The sequence below is a fragment of the Choristoneura fumiferana genome, chromosome 12, assembly GCF_025370935.1.
Source record: "Choristoneura fumiferana chromosome 12, NRCan_CFum_1, whole genome shotgun sequence".
NCBI lineage: Eukaryota > Metazoa > Arthropoda > Insecta > Lepidoptera > Tortricidae > Choristoneura > Choristoneura fumiferana.
Window position 1 is genome coordinate 18,347,747 of NC_133483.1, and position 20,347 is coordinate 18,368,093.

The 20,347-nt window shown below is 39.7% G+C and overlaps 2 protein-coding genes across 2 annotated transcripts; one reads left to right on the forward strand and one right to left on the reverse strand.

Annotated features, from left to right (window-relative positions):
- Positions 1-329: 329 nt before the first annotated feature.
- Tsr1 (Tsr1 ribosome assembly factor) lies at positions 330-8,450 on the forward strand. The gene is made up of 13 exons (XM_074095640.1): positions 330-528; positions 679-949; positions 1,074-1,643; positions 2,136-2,304; positions 2,524-2,631; positions 3,590-3,714; positions 4,231-4,386; positions 4,848-4,971; positions 5,891-6,157; positions 6,684-6,773; positions 7,109-7,216; positions 7,405-7,525; positions 8,277-8,450. Exons 1-13 carry the CDS (start codon positions 432-434, stop codon positions 8,429-8,431), a joined length of 2,361 nt encoding a protein of 786 aa, XP_073951741.1. The 5' UTR covers positions 330-431; the 3' UTR covers positions 8,432-8,450.
- Positions 8,451-9,626: 1,176 nt separating this feature from the next.
- On the reverse strand, positions 9,627-19,894 carry LOC141433553 (uncharacterized; the record flags this gene model as incomplete). Its single annotated transcript, XM_074095641.1, is given in 6 exon segments — positions 9,627-13,761; positions 14,279-14,388; positions 15,874-15,975; positions 17,045-17,147; positions 18,833-18,957; positions 19,741-19,894. Coding segments are annotated over 6 exon segments (730 nt in total), but the record flags the coding sequence as incomplete, so codon positions are not given.
- Between the last annotated feature and the right edge of the window lie 453 nt (positions 19,895-20,347).

Consider the following 20,347-nt stretch of genomic DNA (forward strand, 5'->3'; position numbering starts at 1 on the left):
CTCTAAGCATGCTCTAAGCCACTTTCCACCTGTTTTAGTGTGCTAAAATGTGCAGGATGACCACAAGTCCATCAACCAAACCAATCAAGGTGCTTTTTGTCTGCACAGCTTTACTAGTGTAAGATTTTAGAAAATGGCTGTGGTTCCATAATGTCGGTTTTAAGCTTGTCTCGAATAGCTTGACCTGATTTCAGTCTGTTCTAGCTAAACATAAAACTACCAGCTATGGCATATAGTTTACGCATTAGTAATGGTTTTTAATGTACCTCAAACAAACAAGATCAGACATTTTGACAGCTGTCAGATTTGCTTGCTGTCATGTCACTGTCACTTTGCAATAACACCGGAGCTGGATTGCTTGGATTTTGCCATGTGCTTTTATTTGTAAATAATTGTATTTTAGCCTATTCTCTGGTGATATAGACAGTAAAATGCAGCAAGCGCATCGTGCAGGAACTCTAAAGCAGAGCAACAAGTCACATAAGTCTCGTCATCGATCCAAGCGAGGAATATCCGCTGCAGTTAAAGGTTAGATTTTATTTATTTTCATTTATCAACCCTCACTAACAATTACAATGTACGTTTTTTTAAAATCTTATATTTTAATTAGGCTTTAGTTCACCTAATACATACTTGAAACTCGTGTTTAAAAAAATTTTTTTTTTTTGTACGGTACAGGGAAAGTCAACGCCAAGGAATTTGTACGCCGCAACCGCCATATCCTTAAAAAAGATGAGCGTCGTCACCAAGCGCTTCAGATTCGAAGGAACAAGCGTGAAGAAGTGTTATCAAAGAAGCGTGCTCTAGGAGGTACAAGGAACCCTCCATTCCTGGTTTGCGTTGTTCCTTTGAATGCCCAACTCGATGTCCAGTCGGCCCTGGCTATCCTGCGGACGTGTTCTGAAGGAGCTGTTGTTACTCAGTCTGATAATGGCATCTTACACATTGGGTAAATTGGTTATTATAAAATTATGGATTGATCAACTTTTTCTTGTTTGTTATTCTGTCCCGTTCAAGAGACACAGCTTATTTTAAAAATTTTAATACAAATCTGTTATTACTTATTTTTTCAGGTTGCCAAACTTCAAGCAGCGTTTCTCCTTTATCTGCCCTGAAATTGACAATGATTTTGCTCTTCTTGATGTGCTGAAAATAGCAGACACGGTACTATATGTGAGCTCGGCCCTTGATGAACCAGTTGATGAGTGGGGAGAGAAAGTTCTGGCCCTCTCCATGGCTCAAGGAATGCCAACACCAGTTGTAGCAGCCATGGACATTGAAGGAGTTAATCCCAAAAAGCGTACAACAGAAAAACAAAATGTTCAGAAGCTTGTTTCAAAATGGCTGCCAGAGGAAAAGATAATGCAGCTAGATAAGAGTTCAGATGGTTTAAATGTGTTACGTAGGATTGGCAATCAGAAACGTAATGTTCTTCACCACAGGGAGAAGAGACCGTATATGTTAGCGGAGTCTTACGAGTATGTAGCTGATGCTGAGGGGGAGAGTGGAACGTTGAAAGTCAGTGGATATTTACGGGGGATGCCACTAGATGTTAATGGTTTAGTTCATGTCACAGGGCTGGGTGATTTTCAGATGTCACGGATAGATGGGCATGAGGATCCGCATCCATTAATGTTGGGGAAGTAAGTTAATGTCACATTTTTAATCTTCATTTTTAAATCAAGATGCCTAACTGTTCTATTGCAATAACAATATCTTTTATGTTTTGAGTGTTGTTTGTTACAGGAAAGCATTTTTCTACTACTCATAAAAGGTCTAAAAAGACCAACATGTTAACAGAACAAGGAATATTTGACCAAAAGACAGTTAGATACAGGCAGCTATCAGTTGCTCCCAATTGCTTGCCTGATAATTTAAATAATAGTAATAAAGTGTAAAGTGGCCTCAAAATCATTAAAAAATATATTTGTTCTGTAAATAGACCTGCAAAAATTCTACTCTGTTGCTCTTATTAAACAAAAGTGATTGTGATTCCATGTGTTAGACAACATGGCATCTGATTCATGATCACCAAACTTTCCATTAATTTGTTTGATAAATACGAGTAGCCATTTGGTACAAACAAAATTATTAATCCCAGAACCACTTTGTGTGAACATCTACTTCTTTTACAGAGAAAACTCCAACCCTGACAAAATGGAAGCAGAAGTGGTGAAAGTGTCCATTCTGCAGGTAGCTGATCCTGCTAAGCAAGAGAGCCTGGTTTCCGAGAATGTGCCCGACCCCATGGATGCTGAGCAGACCTGGCCTACTGAGGAGGAAATAGCCCAGGCTAATGCTGAGGTAAGAAGCGCTTCTTATATGTGTGACATATATTGCTAATTATTTACTGTACAGAAAGTAATTTAGCTGAGAAAAAATTTAAAAAGGCCTAAGCTTAAGTTCTGAACTCATCACTCAGTCCTTTTTTACAATCTTTAATACATAAACAAAGGTGAACCACCATAGTATGTATTTGAAATTTTGGAAGTTTTACATTTTATGTATTGTTAATGTTCACAGACAAACAAAACAAAGAAGGTTAAAAAAGTTCCGAAGGGCTGGTCGAGCTACCAGGCCGCGTGGATCGTGGAGTCCGACGCGGAGGGCGAGGGCTCCGACGGCAGCGAGGTAAGTTCATACTATTTTATTTACCTGAGTGCAAGGAGAGGTATATGGTTTTTTTAGTTGAGGTATAAGTTAGTAAGTATTAAGAAAGAAAGAAAGAAAGGTTTATTTTGGCTCCATAAGTACCACCTAAAACTAAGACTAGAACCAGCACTAAAACTATGTTACTTGGTGACATGGCAGGATACTAAAAAGGGTCTCCACTCAGCATGTGTTGCCGCACATTATGTGCAGTAACGCTGGTTTTCTGTGGAGCCCAACACATATGAATACTGTGATAAGATTCCAAAGTGATCACGAGGCAAAAATAGCCTCGAAAATTGGGCCGAAAAATAATTATTAATTATTAAATAAAAAAATACTGAAGCCGACCAACGGGCCTATAGGGTACTTCCGTTGTCCTAGAAAATTTAAATCTGGTATGAAGGTAGCTCAATGCTCAATGAGAAAAGTCTGAAAATCTTAATTTTATAATAATATCTGCAATTAAAATAACCCACCCTGTAAGCATTTAAAATAACCTACCCTGCATACATTTTGCTTACGAGACGAGAGGGCTCTGCTAACATTGGATATTCATATATACTACAAATTTGTACGGAACCCGCGGTGCGCGAGTTCGACTCGCACTTGGCCCATTTTTTTTTACAAGAGTCGCGTTTTGGAATAGTTTTAGCCTCTACCACCCACCGCCGGGGATAAGCGAGATAAGTGTTTTTTAGTATGAAAAAATTGTCGCTCAGCGACAAAAGCGATAAAGTTTTCATATTGCAAAACATTCTCAGTTTCGCTCCTCATCGGAAGCCTTATGCTGGCAACTACCTCATTTATTTTAGGCTATAGTTTACCACAGTTTTTTACTTTACTTGCGTATTCCAATTCGCCGAAACTGGCCGAAATCGAAACCTGAAGTTCAATCGGACAATGATTACTTCAAAACCATTATATTTTTCTTATTTAGGAAGAAGATGACGATGAAGACGATGAGTTTATGTCGTGCGAAGAGTCTAGCTCCGAGAAAGAAGAGGATGCTGAAAACGACTTCGAATCCGTTACAGAGTCCGAAATGGGACCGACTGATGACAGGTTACTATTATTTTTTGATTTTGTTTTAGTCCAAAACTAACAACGCTTTAGGATCGGGGTTCCCAAACGTTAAACGTTATTTATACGTATTATTAACCTTATCCTTATGGAGCATTCAAGTATTACGTAACGCAATTTGAGGGGAGGGGGGATCTTGTAAAATGTTATATTGCGTTACAGAGATGGGAGAGGGGGGTTACTTCACAGTTTTTTTTAATAAATAGTTGATACTATAATGTCTTCAAAAGTGAGAGATTTGCATCGTCAGTCGCTGTTCTGGGCCTATAAAATGCTCTCATGCTGTCTTGCCCACGCAAGTGTTCCAAAAAAAACGCCAATTCAATTTGGAACACGGCTAAAGAAAATGTAAGACTTAAGTAAAAATGGCCATTTCGGTGTTACGTAACGCAGGGGCTACAGAAAAACGTTACGGCGCGTTACTAATGGACCCGAGGTCTGACGATGGAGCATTATTTACCATTAATGCATGTATTTGTTGACTATTGTTGTTGACAGATACGACGCGACAATAGACGCGGAGGAAGAGCACGAGCTGATAAAGCGTCTGGCGGCGGCGCGGCAGGACGCGCAGTTCCCCGACGAAGTGGACACGCCGCAGCACCTGCCCGCGAGAGAACGCTTCGTGCGGTACCGCGGGCTCGAGTCCTTCCGGTGAGTGTGCCTTCCCCTTTCCACCACAGCTGCCGTGCTCAAGCTAAAAGGCTAAGTGACGACAAGTTTTAAATGGAGTCGAAAAACGCTGTAATTTTTTTCACCTCATCAGTCCTAACTTATTTAACAGACGTACTTAAGACCTAGACGTGGTTCACCAGCTTTATTATTTTGGATATTATTTCAAAATTCTTAAAATTCTTTATTCAATTTATTTAATTGTCAATAAAAAAATACAGTGTTACAGTTAAAATACCAATAACAATTAACTGATATAGAAAAGTACATTCGGCCGTTATTCTTAGTGTTAATTGGTCTTTTATAAAGTACGAGAGGGTTAACGAGGTTAAATCCCATGCTGCCGTAATTTAAAGACATCAACTGACATACTCCCCCCCTCAACAACGTGACTTTGGCCGTATCGGTATCGTAGTTGACTGTACCAAGGGTCCCATCAACAGGTCATCACCGTGGGACCCTAAAGAGAACCTCCCGGCGGACTTCGCCCGCATCTTCCAGTTTGAGAACTACGATCGTACGCGCAGGCGTGTGTTCAAGGAGAAAGAGGACAGCCTTATTAACACAGTGAGTTTATTACTCTGCAGCTCTGGTATTACCTATCGCGTAATTTCCACTAGATATTGTATTGTATTGTATTGTAAAACTCTTTACTGTACATAAAACCACATGAAAATAACAGAACACAGGATAATTGTACAAAGGCGAACTTATCCCTTAAACGGATTTCTTTCAGTTAACCTTTGAACGATTGACAGGTGATTGACAGGTTATCAGACACAAGAGTAGCTACAATTATTATTGTTATGGTGATAACTATTTTTTGCTCAATTTATCGTCGAGTAGTAATTGAAATTGTGATTATATTAAAAAAAAAAAAACCCGTTGTCTTAAAAAAACTCTAAATAAAAACTAAAGTGCGTTGTACTTGAAGTAAGTTGAAGAATAAGAAGGAATATGTCAAGTAATTTAAACTTCAACAGTTGGGACCTTATCACTGTGAATTTGTAAGCTGGTCTCGATTTTGAATGGGTGCCGGCTGCTGAAGTTCACAGGAGATCAAAAAATATAAAATAAAATGATATATTGAACAAATCGCAACCCTCTGAGTGCCTTGAAAAAACTAAAAATACAAAAACAAACCTCGTCTAAAACTCTGTTAAGTAATTTAAACTTCAAAGGGACCCATAAGGTACTGGGAATTTTTTACCTTTTCACGGGGTCCATATCGGCTTGCATACTTGCTGAAAGTCCGAATTTTATGTTTGTCAGAATGATCGTTTGTCGTAACTCTTTTTTCTCTGAATCCAATAATTGTTCAGTATTATTTAAAAAACTAAGAATAATGTAAGGTTTCAATGGGAAAAAAATGATGACAAACGATGATTCGGACAAACGTTACGGTATGACTAGCGAAAAGTATGCGAACTTTGGCGCTCCCGTTTTCACGACTTTGTGTGATGATTTTGACTATTTTTTCCTCCAGTACGGTTTCTACGTGACAATCCACATAGCCAACGTCCGTCAAGACCTTTGGAAGTCCTTCCACTCGGCGAACAAGACCGCCCCGCTCTCAGTCTTCGGCCTCTTACCTCATGAACACAAGATGTCTCTCATGAATGTGGTGCTGAAGAGGACCGGCGCTAACGAGGATCCCATAAAGAGCAAGGAGAGGCTGATCATGCAAGTAGGGTACCGCAGGTTCATAGTGAACCCTGTGTTCAGTCAGCACACGAATGGGAGTAAACATAAGGTGAGTTTTTCCTGGTTTTGAGATGGACAGATGACCTAAATCCTTATTGTCTAAAACACTTGGAATCACAAACGTTTTGACCACATCTTTCTGTCATACAGCATAAGAAGAGAGTAGAAAGAGATGATAAATGCGTTCGCGAACGTCATGCTACTGGTTTCTATTCTACCCTCAAATATATCATAAGACAAACAAAAGTGGTGAAACTGAGTTTTTTAGTTGCGTTAGGGCCAGTACAGACGGACTGCATTCCAGCTGCAACGTAACTGCCAACTGCCGACTGCCCATACATTTCAATTGCAGTCAGAGTGCAGTTGTGCCGAATTGTAGTCAGAGTGCAGGTGTGTTCGACCGACGACGAAAAATGTATGGGAAAACAATACATAAGCTGTGCAGCGCAGCGTACATTAAGCCTTAAACTTAAACATATTTGTTAGTCAAACATAATACTAATTGCAGTGTGGGGTGTTCCTACTACAATGCTACATTGTCTGGTATCAAGCTTATAAGATCTTTTTTTTTACAGTATGAAAGGTTCTTCCAACCAGGATCGACTTGTGTGGCCACGTTCTACGCTCCCATTCAGTTTAGCCCTTCCACGGTACTTTGTTTCAAGGTTAGTATATCTAGAGGGGAAACTCTGTGGTTTACACAGCAATAGATATTTTTCTAAAGTCATTGACAATAAATACAATAAAAAAAAACTGCGACAAAAGAGACATTATCAATAAACAATTCAAAACAAAATTTACAAACAGATAAAACGGTTATTAAATTTTACTAACGGGAAATTTGATTAGTAGATCTATTTTACGCCTCCAAATAATAATGCTATCGGAGTAGATATCAAGGTGATAGTTTTCTGATGTATTGCGTTTGGTTATTCTTATGGTATCGTCCAATTTTGTAGCCACGTTTTCTTTCACATCAAGTTGTAATTTTTATTTGTAGGAAAAGAAGAGTACGAAGTTGCAGCTTGTTGCTTCGGGTGTGCTTCTGTCTTGCAACCCTGACCGGCTGATCGTCAAGAGGATCGTACTTTCCGGTCATCCTTATAAGGTAACACCTTGTTACTTTATTTCTTCCGAACCAATATACTCGCTAATCTTTCGTGTAAACTTGAAAACTTTCGGCTCTCTTTGCGAATCCTGAATTAGGTAAATCACTATTACAAAATTAATCTAAATGACTGTTACATTGTTCATTCTTGCGTGTTTCATTGTGTCGTTCCACCGTGTTGTTCCCAGGTGAATAAGAGGTCAGCTGTGATCCGGTTTATGTTCTTCAACCGAGAGGACGTGATTTACTTCAAGCCATGCAAGCTGCGGACTAAATATGGACGAATTGGACACATCAAAGAACCATTAGGTATGTGACACTACTGCTCACTAAAATAGATAGGTAGACAATATGTGGTAACTAGTTCGAAAAAAAATCTCGTTTCTCAAATCAATACTTCAACGAAACTGACCCTTGAAATAATGGTCATAAAAGAATGGAAAAATTATCGATTGTGAGGTACGGTCGGTTCCCTAACTTATGTAAGTATCCACTTTTTCATACTATAGGTAGTTGGATAGAAAAATGGACACTTATGTTAGTGCACCGACTGTACGAGCTTTTTTAAAAGTAGTGACGATATTTGTAGTGGCCTATAGTGCAACCCACGTTTCAAATTAAAAGTCAAAGTCAAAACATCTTTACTCAATTTAGGCTTGCAACAACAAGCACTTGAGTCGCTAATGTCATGATATAATCATTAATTTTAAATATGTCTAAGATATTTAATCTTCTTGACAATAAATTTGAATTTTGTATGTTTGATTAGTATTTTTTTTGATAAAAAACGTAATTATGTATATCCAATTTTACAAAAACGACTTTTTGGTTTATTTCGAGAAGCTTTGAATTTATTGTAGTTTGCATTGCATCTTGTTTTTTTTTTGCATAAAACTGACCCATGTTTGACTCCTATAGATCTCACTTGATAAAAGTGCAGGAGCTTATCTCACTAGTTCAGCGACAGCCTATTTCACTCTACCCTTGAAGAGCCCTAGGTTGTATTTCTCCTATTTTTTTGTTCACTTTTCACTGCATTTATCATTTTTGTTTTTTTCAGGAACTCACGGGCACATGAAGTGCACATTCGACGGCCAACTCAAGTCTCAAGACACGGTGCTTTTACATCTCTACAAGCGGATGTTCCCAAAATGGACTTACGAAGATTGTATAGTCACTGACAAGGACAGCAACGATGCTATGGAGCAAGCGTAATAAATAGCTTATAGAATAATTTGTTGTTTAATTTGTTATTTTAATAACCTAACCATTGATTAGTAATCAACTTTAAAAAGTTGCAAAACCCTTACATTGTCACTTTAATCCTATTAATATTATAAATGCGAAAGTTTGTGAGTGAGTGAGCTAGTATGTTTTACTTCTTTACGCTGAAACGGCTGGACGGATTTGGATGAAATTTGGCAAAAGTTAGTTCATAACCTGGATTAAAACATAGGATACTTTTTATCCCGATATTCCCCCGGGATAGGGATAGAATCTCGAAATAACAACCGCTGGGCTTAGTCATGAAATTTGGTATGCATAGTAGCTGGACCTCAGAGGTCATATACTACAATATATTCAAAATACCGAATCGATCGACCAAAGTCTGCTATAGCACATATTCAGTCTATTAAATATAATGACCCGGAAACTCAACGTAATGAGCCATCGAGATTAGTCGTCGAATCAACCGTGGACGGTACGAGTTCGAAAACGGTTTAAATACTCGTGCTGCGTCATCTGAACGTACCTTTATGTTGTTAGTGTTGTGTGCTACCCTACATTTAAATGATGATGAAAACATCAGTTTCGTCGGGTAGTCAGTGCGCGTGTTGCAGCAGCCGCTGAGTCGCGTTGCTCCGGAGACGAAGGGCTACGGATTAGAAACATGTCGAGCTAAACTCGATTTAAGACGTGAGTTATCCGGGTCATTATATTTAATATGAGTGAGTCTCACGGTAGTTTCATGTTCAAAATCATTCAGTCTTTTTTAAGCGGGGGTAGATTGTCATTTATCAAAAACTAACATCGAAGGCTTCGCTTCGCTCCCGCATGGCCTCCTTGAACCTAAACTATCAGAGTCGTTTCTGCTCTGAATGTCTTCCTCGCTCGCTCCGCTCGCTCGCTGCCAGCGAGGTACCAAAAGGTAGGTGTCACAAGGACATCCCATCGATGACATTTATTTTAAGTCCTGGGGCTCCCCTTAGCTATACACACAACCATTAGGGCAGTCCCATAAGGCCTGTAAGAGAGGTAACTTTAGAATGATTTATGACTCAGTACGCACGTTTGTAATGACCCTAGTATAGGATTGCTGTTATACCTTAAGCACATTATAGTTTTATACAACCTTAAAGCTCGATATCCATCATTTCTTCAATTACATCAAGAAAATAAAACTAAGCAAAAATTTTCACATCTTTATTGACACAAGAAGCGCGAAAACTACGCACAGCGATCCACTAGCCTAGCATTACCATAGTAATCTCAGGAAGGCAGTGAGGCGTTATACTCATACTGTCACTATACTAAGTCCAATTGTCCGCGCTCGCACGCCGTGAGCGAGCGAGACGGCACTCTGCTAGCACAAATTCTGGCTGGTGAGAAAATAAACTCAGTTAAGAGACATTTAAGTGACACTATAGGTAGAGTCATTCACGATGACGTGTGCCGTGGTTGCTATTACAATGTAATTAATGACTAATTTTGACAAAATCACGCGTCTTCGTGGATGGCACTAGGTATAATCTTGATTAATAAGGATTTGTGACAGGTTAGTAGGCGCTAGTATCGTAAGAGCCGTTTGAAATCTTGACATTTGTGCCACGTTTGTGATTGGTTACATAAATGAGCCAATCGCAAGCAAGACGGTAACGTTAAACGGATCTATCGGTACTAACGCCATCTAACGATATTTCGCCTATCAATAAATCGTCTTTCAAATAAAATCTCGTGAGATATCGTCAAAAATCAATTTTAACGTCACTTAAACGTCTCCGAGTGGCTTTAATCTAACAAATGGCTTAGACATTTTTAAGCCAAAACCCATTGATTTAGAAGTGTTTTCAGTTGGACCCAACCAAGTAGACTAGTTGGGAACACGCTATACTGTCGATAAGTGCGTCCCCTTTCAACTAGTCGAGTTGAAACGGGACACAAGAAGCGACCAGCGAGAAGTTACAATGTGCTAGCCGTCCCATGTGAATTTAACAGTTACTAGCAAGCGATTCCTTTTTCAGATTGACAGCTAGACGACTATCTGTCAGTTCAACTGAATCTGTAAAAGGGATATGTCAATTATAAATGCTTACATCCTAAACGAGAACGGTCTGATACTAAAGGACAAATTAGAAATTACATACTATGCTTGTCCTGCGAAGCGTTTTCATCAGATATACAGGGTATCACAGAATGAATCCGTAACATTTATGCTGATTGAGTAACTTCAACTGAACACCATTGAAAAACTTTCAAGATTTTCTAACTGAAGTCGACAAATGTTTCTATTCATTTGGTCGTTTTTGAAAGTGGAAAACGGTTAGTTCTACTAGCATTTCAACTGCTATCAGTATCCTATCATATGTTGAAGAAATGAGCTACAGTAAGACAAAATTATAATAAATTGTTCTTGTACCGTAAGCACACTGTAAAGTTTTATAAAATCCTTAATATTTATGCTGTATCAAAAGCCATCCAAAAAGTACGTCACAGCAATTTTGATCAATTTTAGCGAGACCATTGCTATGAAATTTGCTATTATTTTGTCGCAAACCGCTTGACTCCACATAAAAATTACAGTGAAATAAATACCTTGCAGGGATGTTCATTCGGATTTACCCAACCACTAGCGGAATATTCTAGATCCATTGTGTCATTCTGAGAGGAGGCCTGTGCCCAGCAGTGGGACGTATATAGGCTGAAATGATGATGATGATGATGATTGTGTCATACTTTGCCTAGGAAACGGACGCAGATATATTAGAAGGGTATCAAAATCACTTGGAGTTACGGGATCACGTAGAATTTTACAGCGATTGGATTTCGGATATAAATGTTGCGGCCCGCGCAAATTCACCATTAATAATAATAAATTTATTTATTTCGACCAACTCGGATCATACGCATAAAAATTAAGAACAAAGAATTACAATTGAGTCGCTTAACTTCAAACTCGGAAATCCAATTCTGTAACTTTTTACGATTTTGGTATTAAAATTTGATATTAAAACCGACATTGTGAAATTCTGCGAAATGGCAACACTAATTGCGTCTTTTTGAGATGACACTTCTCATTTAGGACAGCATTTATAACCATTCACATACAAATATTACGTAGTTATAAAACAAAAAGTACACACAAAATTATGACTGCTAATATTGTACTATTCGGTGAAATTTGTCGTGGAGAGAAATTACTTTGTTTTCTTATCTAATTCACTTTTGACAGCTGTCATTTCTTTCTCTAAAATTCAGTGAGTGCTGAATAGATAAAAAAACAAATGTTACATACGTACGAATCACACTTTTGGTTTTTCTTAGAACGGCTTAACGTTTTTTGAGCGTAGTATAACCAGCATTAAATATATTAACTTGGTTAAGGCTGTGTGTTAAGGTACTCAGAAATATACGAAAATTATTCCGTATACACTGGCCTAACGATGTAAAATATTTGTTTAGTTTTTAAGCCTATATTGTATGCCCTTCCATGGCGTCATGTCCTGACTTATACATATTTTATAACATCCTGATTCAATATTATGTACATGACTTTACAATGATTAAGTAAATAAATAAATAAATAACTGAGGTATCGATTTTTTAAAAGCGAGATGATTTTCGGGTGTGCTTGCTTCATTCAAACTCGCATCTGTTTGGCTAATGGTGCCGACCTCGCTTTGTAAATTACACCAAAATGTTCCTTGTCCCCCGAAAAATTCGATTGTTTACGCAAGGTATTAATGACATGTGCAACATTTTCGTTTTTAAAAATCTTAGCTTGCGTAGATAGAGCAAACATAGATACTTTTTACTAAAATACAAGAATAAATTGATGTTAACTGACGATTGAAATAAGTTATTTCTCTCCACTAGTAATTTTATAATCTTCTTAACATTCTTTAATAACAGTAAATTTAGAACAGATTTTTCCAAATAAATTCGAGGCGATTCTTTATAATTCACAATGAATACATAAGTTAAATCTTCGTATTTTAAATATAGGATTTCATATTCTATAATCGAGGATATGTTAAACAAGAATTCGCCATGAAAATATTCGATAAACATTACCCTCTTTTTGGCGCTGTCGAGTAAAAATTACCAACTCAACCGCAGTAAATGTTGTACAGATTCTCAAAAACGCATTTGTCATATTTTACTTAATAAAGATAGTAAGAAAAAAATATTTAAGTAAAGGAATCAGTTATAACATTTCAAGGCAAAAATCTTAAAAACCTCGTTACCACACTGATTAAGTGATATTGCAGCAGTGCGCAAGCTACGTACTACGATTAAAGTTTCTAAATAAACTTAAATGACATTCGACACGAATGATGCATTCTTGATGCATTCGACGGCTACCTACATTTAATGCACTTTGAGTAAATCATAATGTACAAACTTCTTTCCGTTTTGCTGCTATATCTATTCGTCGGTGTCGTACAAAGGTTCGAAAAGGGTTTTTCTTTTAATTACACCCATGAAAATGTCATTTTAAAACGGTGAAATTACGTGCATAGCGTTAAAGTTACCTTTCGAAAGGACAACTTAATAATTATCACTTACTATTTACACGTATTTTTTTCCGTTTTTTAACGGTATTATCACAGGCGTGATTCAAAAAATCGGTCCATAGATTCCAATCTGAATTAATTTCATGACAAATACTAGCAAAATATTAAACACTAACTAATATTAGCCGAGGCGTTACGCAAAATCACATGATTAAAAATTAAAAAAAAAATAGTTAAAACAACAAAGATTTCTTTGACGTTCAAAAAGTTATCTTTGAAAAAATATTAAACATCAAAATATATAAGGCTCGCTCCACACAACTAACGAAATTAAATAGTGAGTATTGTGTGTAGCCGGCTTTACACATCTAACCTAAGATAGGTACTTTAGCGAAATTTAATTACACATAACCTCTAATGCTTTTATGTTCTTCAAGTGTCACAATATTACCGAACTAAGCAAGTTTTACAATTTGTTTAAAAAAACTTTATTTCTTTATGAAAGGCATTATTTCACAGTTTATTTTTGTTCCGCCAAAGCGAATGGCACGAAATAACGCGTTGATGTTTAAAAAGGCAACGTTCCATTTTTGAATTTGGCGCGCGCGGGTCAGTCGCTTTGACAGTTAGGTTTTTTAATAATTTTGTTTTTTTTATGGTAGGGTTTGTTCCGCTTAAGCTTTGGGTTTTTTATTGCGTCGCTTTTTTTGATCGGCGGTTTCTGGTGAAGGCTGCTTAGTGGGTTGGTTCGGCGACACTCCGGACTTGCTATACAGATTGTTAAGAAACTCTTCCAAGTTCGGATCGTGTCTGGAATGGCAATATGAAATATATTTAAGCACATGAAAGAAATTAAATTATTGTAAAATTATGTTTTATGCCACTCAAGAGACGCACATATACTTTTTTTTTTCAATACTGTTTTCTGGACTTGAATAACATTTTACATTACATATTAAGATGGCAAAAATGAATGAATGAATGGAATTGAAGTGGCAATGGACAGGCCACATCGCTCGAAGAACAGATAACCGTTGGGGGAGAAAAGTCCTCGAGTGGCGACCACGAACCGGAAGACGAAGCGTTGGCAGGCTCCCACCAGGTGGACTGACGACATCGTGAGAATAGCGGGAAACCTATGGATGCAAGTGGCGAGTTGTCGTTCATTGTGGCGTTCTAAGGGGGAGGCCTTTGTCCAGCAGTGGACGTCTTCGGGCTGATGATGATGATTAAGATGGCAGTACTATCTAAAATTGTCGAGTGATGTATCGCAAGCGTGATATGTCCCTAGCTCACTGATGACTTACGGGGCTCTTTGTCGACTTACCCAGTGGAAGGCCTCTGGTTGGCGTCAGTGGCCGCGGCGGCTTTGTTCCCGAGCACGATGCGGTATTGCACCACGTGACAATCGGGCCTTAGCTGCTTTAGGTTCTTTTTCTGTAGAAGAATGATGAAATTATACTTCGGGTTATTACCAATCAATCAATGGGCCCCTCCTGGGGGAAGGTTGACAATACTCGCCACGCTTGGCAAACGGGTTAAAGTAACTAAATACAAGTCAACGCACGTAGAAAGAGCTCTGGGTGGCTAGTGGAGGGGATACGTTTGCGCATCTGTCAACTCACAAGCCAATGGCGTGACGGCCGCGCGCACGCTCCAACGCCCCTCCCGCGGGCCCGACTGCTCCGCCGCCAATTTGGTCCGTATTTCGCTCACTGCGCAGGTATGTCGCCAGCTCTTTTTACGTGCGTTGATTTGTAACAAAGGTTAACAAGAAGATGCTACTGCCCATCGGTATTATCTACACTAAACAACCGTGAGACTCGCTCATATTAAATGATTATTGTACCGGATAACTCACGTCTTAAATCGAGTTTAGCTCGACATCATCATCATCCCAGCCTATATACGTCCCACTGCTGGGCACAGGCCTCCTCTCAGAACAAGAGGGCTTGGGCCATAGTTCCCACGCGGGCCCAGTGCGGATTGGGAACTTCACACACGCCATTGAATTGCTTCGCAGGTTTGTGCAGGTTTCCTCACGATGTTTTCCTTCACCGCAAAGCTCGTGGTAAATTTCAAATGTAATTCCGCACATGAATTTCGAAAAACACACACATAGCTCGACATGTTTCGAGATAATCCGTAGCCCTTCTTAGGCAGCCGCCAAGTCGCGTTGCTCCTAAGAAGGGCTACGGATTAGCCCGAAACATGTCGAACTAAACTCGATTAAAGACGTGAGTTATCCGGTACAATATCATTTAATGTTATCTGCACTATAGGATGTAAGTAAGGTTAACAAGATGTCCATCGGTATTATCCCTCAGACGCTTTCTATGGCACCCACGGGAGAGGGGGGATAACATTCTTTACTTAGGTCTCAATGCCATTCTGAACCGCTACTGTGTTCGTGAATGCTCGTGATTGGTCCTTCTCTCGCACGCGCGTCCATTGCCGGGCTGGAAGGACCAACCAGTCCCGAACATTCGTCTTCATCATCTCAGCCTATATACACTCCAAGAAACTGAATCACGAATGTACAGTCACCAGCACCAATATCTGACACAACAAGCGTGCATAAATATCTGATACGACTCTATTTCTAGGGCCGGAAGGACGTGTCAGATATTTTTGCACGCTCCGCTGTGGTAGATATTAATGCTGGTGATTGTACCATCAGCCAAATAAGTGGTCTATAAATTTTTAAACAAGATCCTTTCAAATGAACATGTCGCTAAAGTGGAACTTTCAAGTTGACAGACACGTCTATTGGAATTATTGTTTTATGACATGATGACCATTTAAATATTTCAGAATAAATTTAAGCTTTCACTGGGAAAAAATTATGACAAACGATGATTCGGACAAAAATTATGGTATGACTAGCGAAGAGTATGCGAACTTTGGCGGTCCCGTGCGTACCTGGCAGCTGGCCCACTGCGTGATCTGGTAGACGGCGCCGTCCATGCACGCGTAGTACATCACCAGCAGCCCCAGCATACTGGACTCCGCCCAGATGTCGCCCTGCGTCAACAATCACACAGTTAACCCCTGTTCCACCATTTAGGGGCTGTTTCACCATCCATTGATTAGTGTTAACTGACGGTTAAATGTGATGCCGTCCCCGTCTATTCGAAAAAAAAAACAAATAGAGACGGCATCACACCTAACCGCCAGTTAACACTAATCAATGGATGGTGAAACAGCGCCTTATTGATTAATTTTATGTGACAGATATCTGTGATGGCATCTGTTTGTTTTGTCGGAATAGACGGAGACGGCATCACTTACTGTCAAATAAAATTTATCCATTAGTAGTGAAACATGCCCTTAAACTAATGTTTACCCGCGAATTCTCACGCGTAAATTACATTAGATTTTGCGATATGCACATTTCTAATATCTATTTTTTACAACTCAAACTCAAACTCACAACATTTATTGACATAAAAAAACACACTACATCACAACAAAGACACAGTACAAACATAAATAGAAAAAGAGGGAAAAAATTAGAGACGTCGACTTTTGTCATTTTGTCACGAATAAATGAGTTTTTTTTTGTTTCTTTAGATCCAGCAGTTGAATATTTTATTCCGATTTCATTAAATCCCCATTCGAATTCCCAAAAACTATATAGTGGTCTTCATTGACATCAAATTTTATGACTTAACCTGGTTGAGATTCAAGATTTTTTCAAGATTCCATCAGTATCCTATGTGTTATTCCAGATTGTCCAGCTATCTACATACCAAATTTCATCCAAATCCGTCCAGCCGTCTTAGCGTGAAGGAGTAACACACACACACACACACACACACACACTTATACCCACAAAATTTCGCTTTTATAGATTAGCGCGTCTCGATGTCCAGCTATCTACATACCAAATTTCATCCAAATCCGTCCAGCCGTCTTAGCGTGAAGGAATAACACACACACACACACACACACTTATACCCACAAAATTTCGCATTTAAAGATTAGCGTGTCTCATTGACATGCCATTTCCTCCTGTTTTACCGTTCCCCGGTTGACCTTCTCTCAGGACGACCTTGGATACCTTGACAACTCATACAGGAACAGAACTAACCTCTTTGGCGGAGTGTCGTATCTTGCACTGGACGCAGTACCGCGCCGCGTAGCAAGGCCGGTCCGTGAGCACGCGCTTGTGACGCCGCCCGCAGTTGGTGCACCTGCCGAACAGAAATGAAATGTTTTTTTTTTATTCGACTGGACGGCAAACGAGCAAGTGGGTCTCCTGATGGTAAGAGATCACCACCGCCCATAGACAACTGCAACACCAGGGTATTGCAGATGCGTTGCCAACCTAGAGGCCTAAGATGGAATACCTCAAGTGCCAGTTATTTCACCGGCTGTCTTACTCTCCACGCCGAAACACAACAGTGCTAGCACTGCTGCTTCACGGCAGAAATGAAATGAAAATGAAATATTTGAAATATTTTATTACCAAGCAACATAACTACAAACTCTGATGATTGTAATAGTGAAAATAACAGTTCAATTGGTATTGTCAATGATGTGCCATCTACGTACTATGTTACTAGAGCAGGGCGTATTGTAAAACCAAATAAAAAAATATGATTAGAAATGTCTTAAATATTAGATACTAAGTAAATATTTCTTTTAAAAAAAGGAGGATGTTGTGGTCTCTGGCAACACTAGGCATAAGGAAAGTTTTGGTTTGTGTATGGACCATTTTGAGTCAGAGGTAAATAAAAGATGTCGGTGATAAGTAAAAAATAAAAGAAGATTTACTGGAAATACTGTTTTATTTAATGCAAGAAACATAACATGGTAACGAAACGTAACGTAAGAGTACTCTCTCACATCACAGCTTATCCTTTTTTACAAGCTTTTATTTAGTTTCACCAGTCCCGTTGTCTGTCTGTCTGTAATCAAATCTTGCAAGTTTAAGTTGCAAGTTCCAGTAGTCAGATTGACTTGAAATTTGGAATACTTACTTATGTATATTGCGTGACAATGCAATAATCTAGTAGTGACATCCTGGTAGTCCGGCCAGGATCGTCTCCGCAGGACGGAACTCTTCAACGGTTAATAGCATCGACTTGAAATTTGGTAAGTATGCAAATGTAGTTTGAATGACAATGCAGGGAAAGTCAACAAAAAGTGCAGTCAGCAAAAAAATCTTGTATTAAAAATGAAATTTTTATGGTTAGGTTATTTGTAACAATTTTTTTTAGTAGGTTCCCTATTGTTTCATAAAATTAAGGCAAAAGATTTTTCATAAACGCACCCGCGATACTGATTTCAGACTAATACCGTATGGCTTAGAATGAGGGCTATCGTTTTTTGTCTCACTAGATGGCGCACTGTTGCGTGAGGTTTTTAAGTATGGTTTTGAAAGTCTGTTATTACGGGCGTGGAAACAAATTTTAGATTAAAATCATATTTAATACACCTTAAAACCGTACCATATAAATATCGAGCATGCCACAGTGTTGCATAGTCCCCGTTTTGTTCGGAAAAAAGGGAGGACAAAGGTTTCCGAAAGACAAAACTGTCTCAAAACACAGACATTCATTGCCCCGGAACGCATATTTGCCATAATTAATTACAGATATTGCAAAATATTCACAAAATTATTCTAACTATGAGATTTGACATTTCGGAGACCTCACGCTACACTAGCGCCTCTAGCGGCGAATTCATTCGCGATAGCCCTCATTCTGGCACTTGCCGGCTGTTGCCGTTGCTAAAATTAGTTTAGCAAAACCAAATCCTTAGAAAAATATTACTAAATTTTTTTCGTAATGGCTACGGAACCCTATTTCGTGCGTGTCCGACACGCTCTTGGCCTGTTATTCTCTGTTCCGTGCTGACGATGCTATGTGCTCACCGGATGGTGTTGTGCGCGAACTCCACTTTATCCTGCAGCTGCGCCAGCAGCTGGCTCAGCTCGCTCCAGGCCGCCTCCACGTGGCGGGACTCCAGCGCACGCCGCTCGTACGCCTCGCGTCGCTCCTGTAACAACCAACAAATACTTGGAGAACACTTCAAAGTTCAATATCTCAAAAACGAAACGATTTTGATGAAACAAGTCTAAGAACCATCGCTAGAAAACCCACTGTAAAATTAAAGAAACCGCATTCAAATCGGTCCACTCGTTTAAGAGCTACGGTGCCACAGACAGACAGACACATGGCGGTCAAACTTATAACACCCCTCTTTTTGCGTCGGGGGTTAAAAAGGAGACACTTTCTGATAAAACTGGCCTGTTGCCCGCGACTCCGTCTGCGTAAATTTATTTTATGGCTATCCCGTGGGAACAATGCAAATTGCCCTGATCACACGTACCGAGTAGAGTGGCGAGAGAGTGTCCTCGGCCGAGTGCTCGGTTCGTGTGTACTATGTGACGAGTACTCGGCCTAGTACTCGGCGAGCAAAATGGCGAGCGAGCCACTCGGACCCTGGTTTGTTTGTTTACTAGGCCGAGTGCCCACCCCCGCACTCCTCTCAGCATACCCCGCGCCGACTCGCTCGCCACTCGGCAGGTATGAACTCGTTCACTCGCCACTCGCCAGTCAGTAGCGTCGTCGTAGCGAGCGGCCGCGCAACCGCGTATTGTATTGGCCACTGTCACCAGGAAAATCAAAATGCGTGTAAACACCTACTCGCCCACCCTATTCTCTCGGCCGAGTACCAATTTGCTGTCTCGCCATGCTACTCGGTACGTGTGATCAGGGCATAATACTAAACTGATGGGAATATGCGATATGATGATGATGAATATGTCATTGTACTAACAGGCTCGCCAATGAGATCGAACGCGTGTTGTAGAATCTTGAACGCCTCCTCCGCGCCAGGCTGCTGATTCTTGTCGGGGTGAACAAGGAACGCTTGCCGCCGATAGTAGCGTTTTATTTCTTCGTCGGTACATGACACGTGGACGCCAAGAATACTGCGAAAGAGTAGATTTATGTAGTCGACTTTTTATATCATTGCGCAAAATTCAATTGAAATTATTTGAACACGACTCTATTGTTAACGGCGTAGAAGCGTGTATATTTTTGGTCGAATTATTGCTCAGAAGATTAAGAACTAGGTTGTCATCCTCCCAGCCTAGGTATATACGTCCCACTGCTGGGCACTGGGCCGTAGTTCCCACGCAAGCCCAGTGCGGATTGGGAACTTCACACCCACCATTGAATTGCTTCGCAGGTTTGTTGCAGGTTTCCTCACGATGTTTTCGATGTAAATTTCAAATGTAATTCCGCACATGAATTTCGAAAAACTCAGAGGTGCGAGCCGGGGTTTGAACCCAAGACCCTCTGTTTGAGAGGCGATAGGTCAAACCACTAGGCCACCACTGAAATGTAACAACATCTTTTTGCAAGCCGGATGTCCCACATCT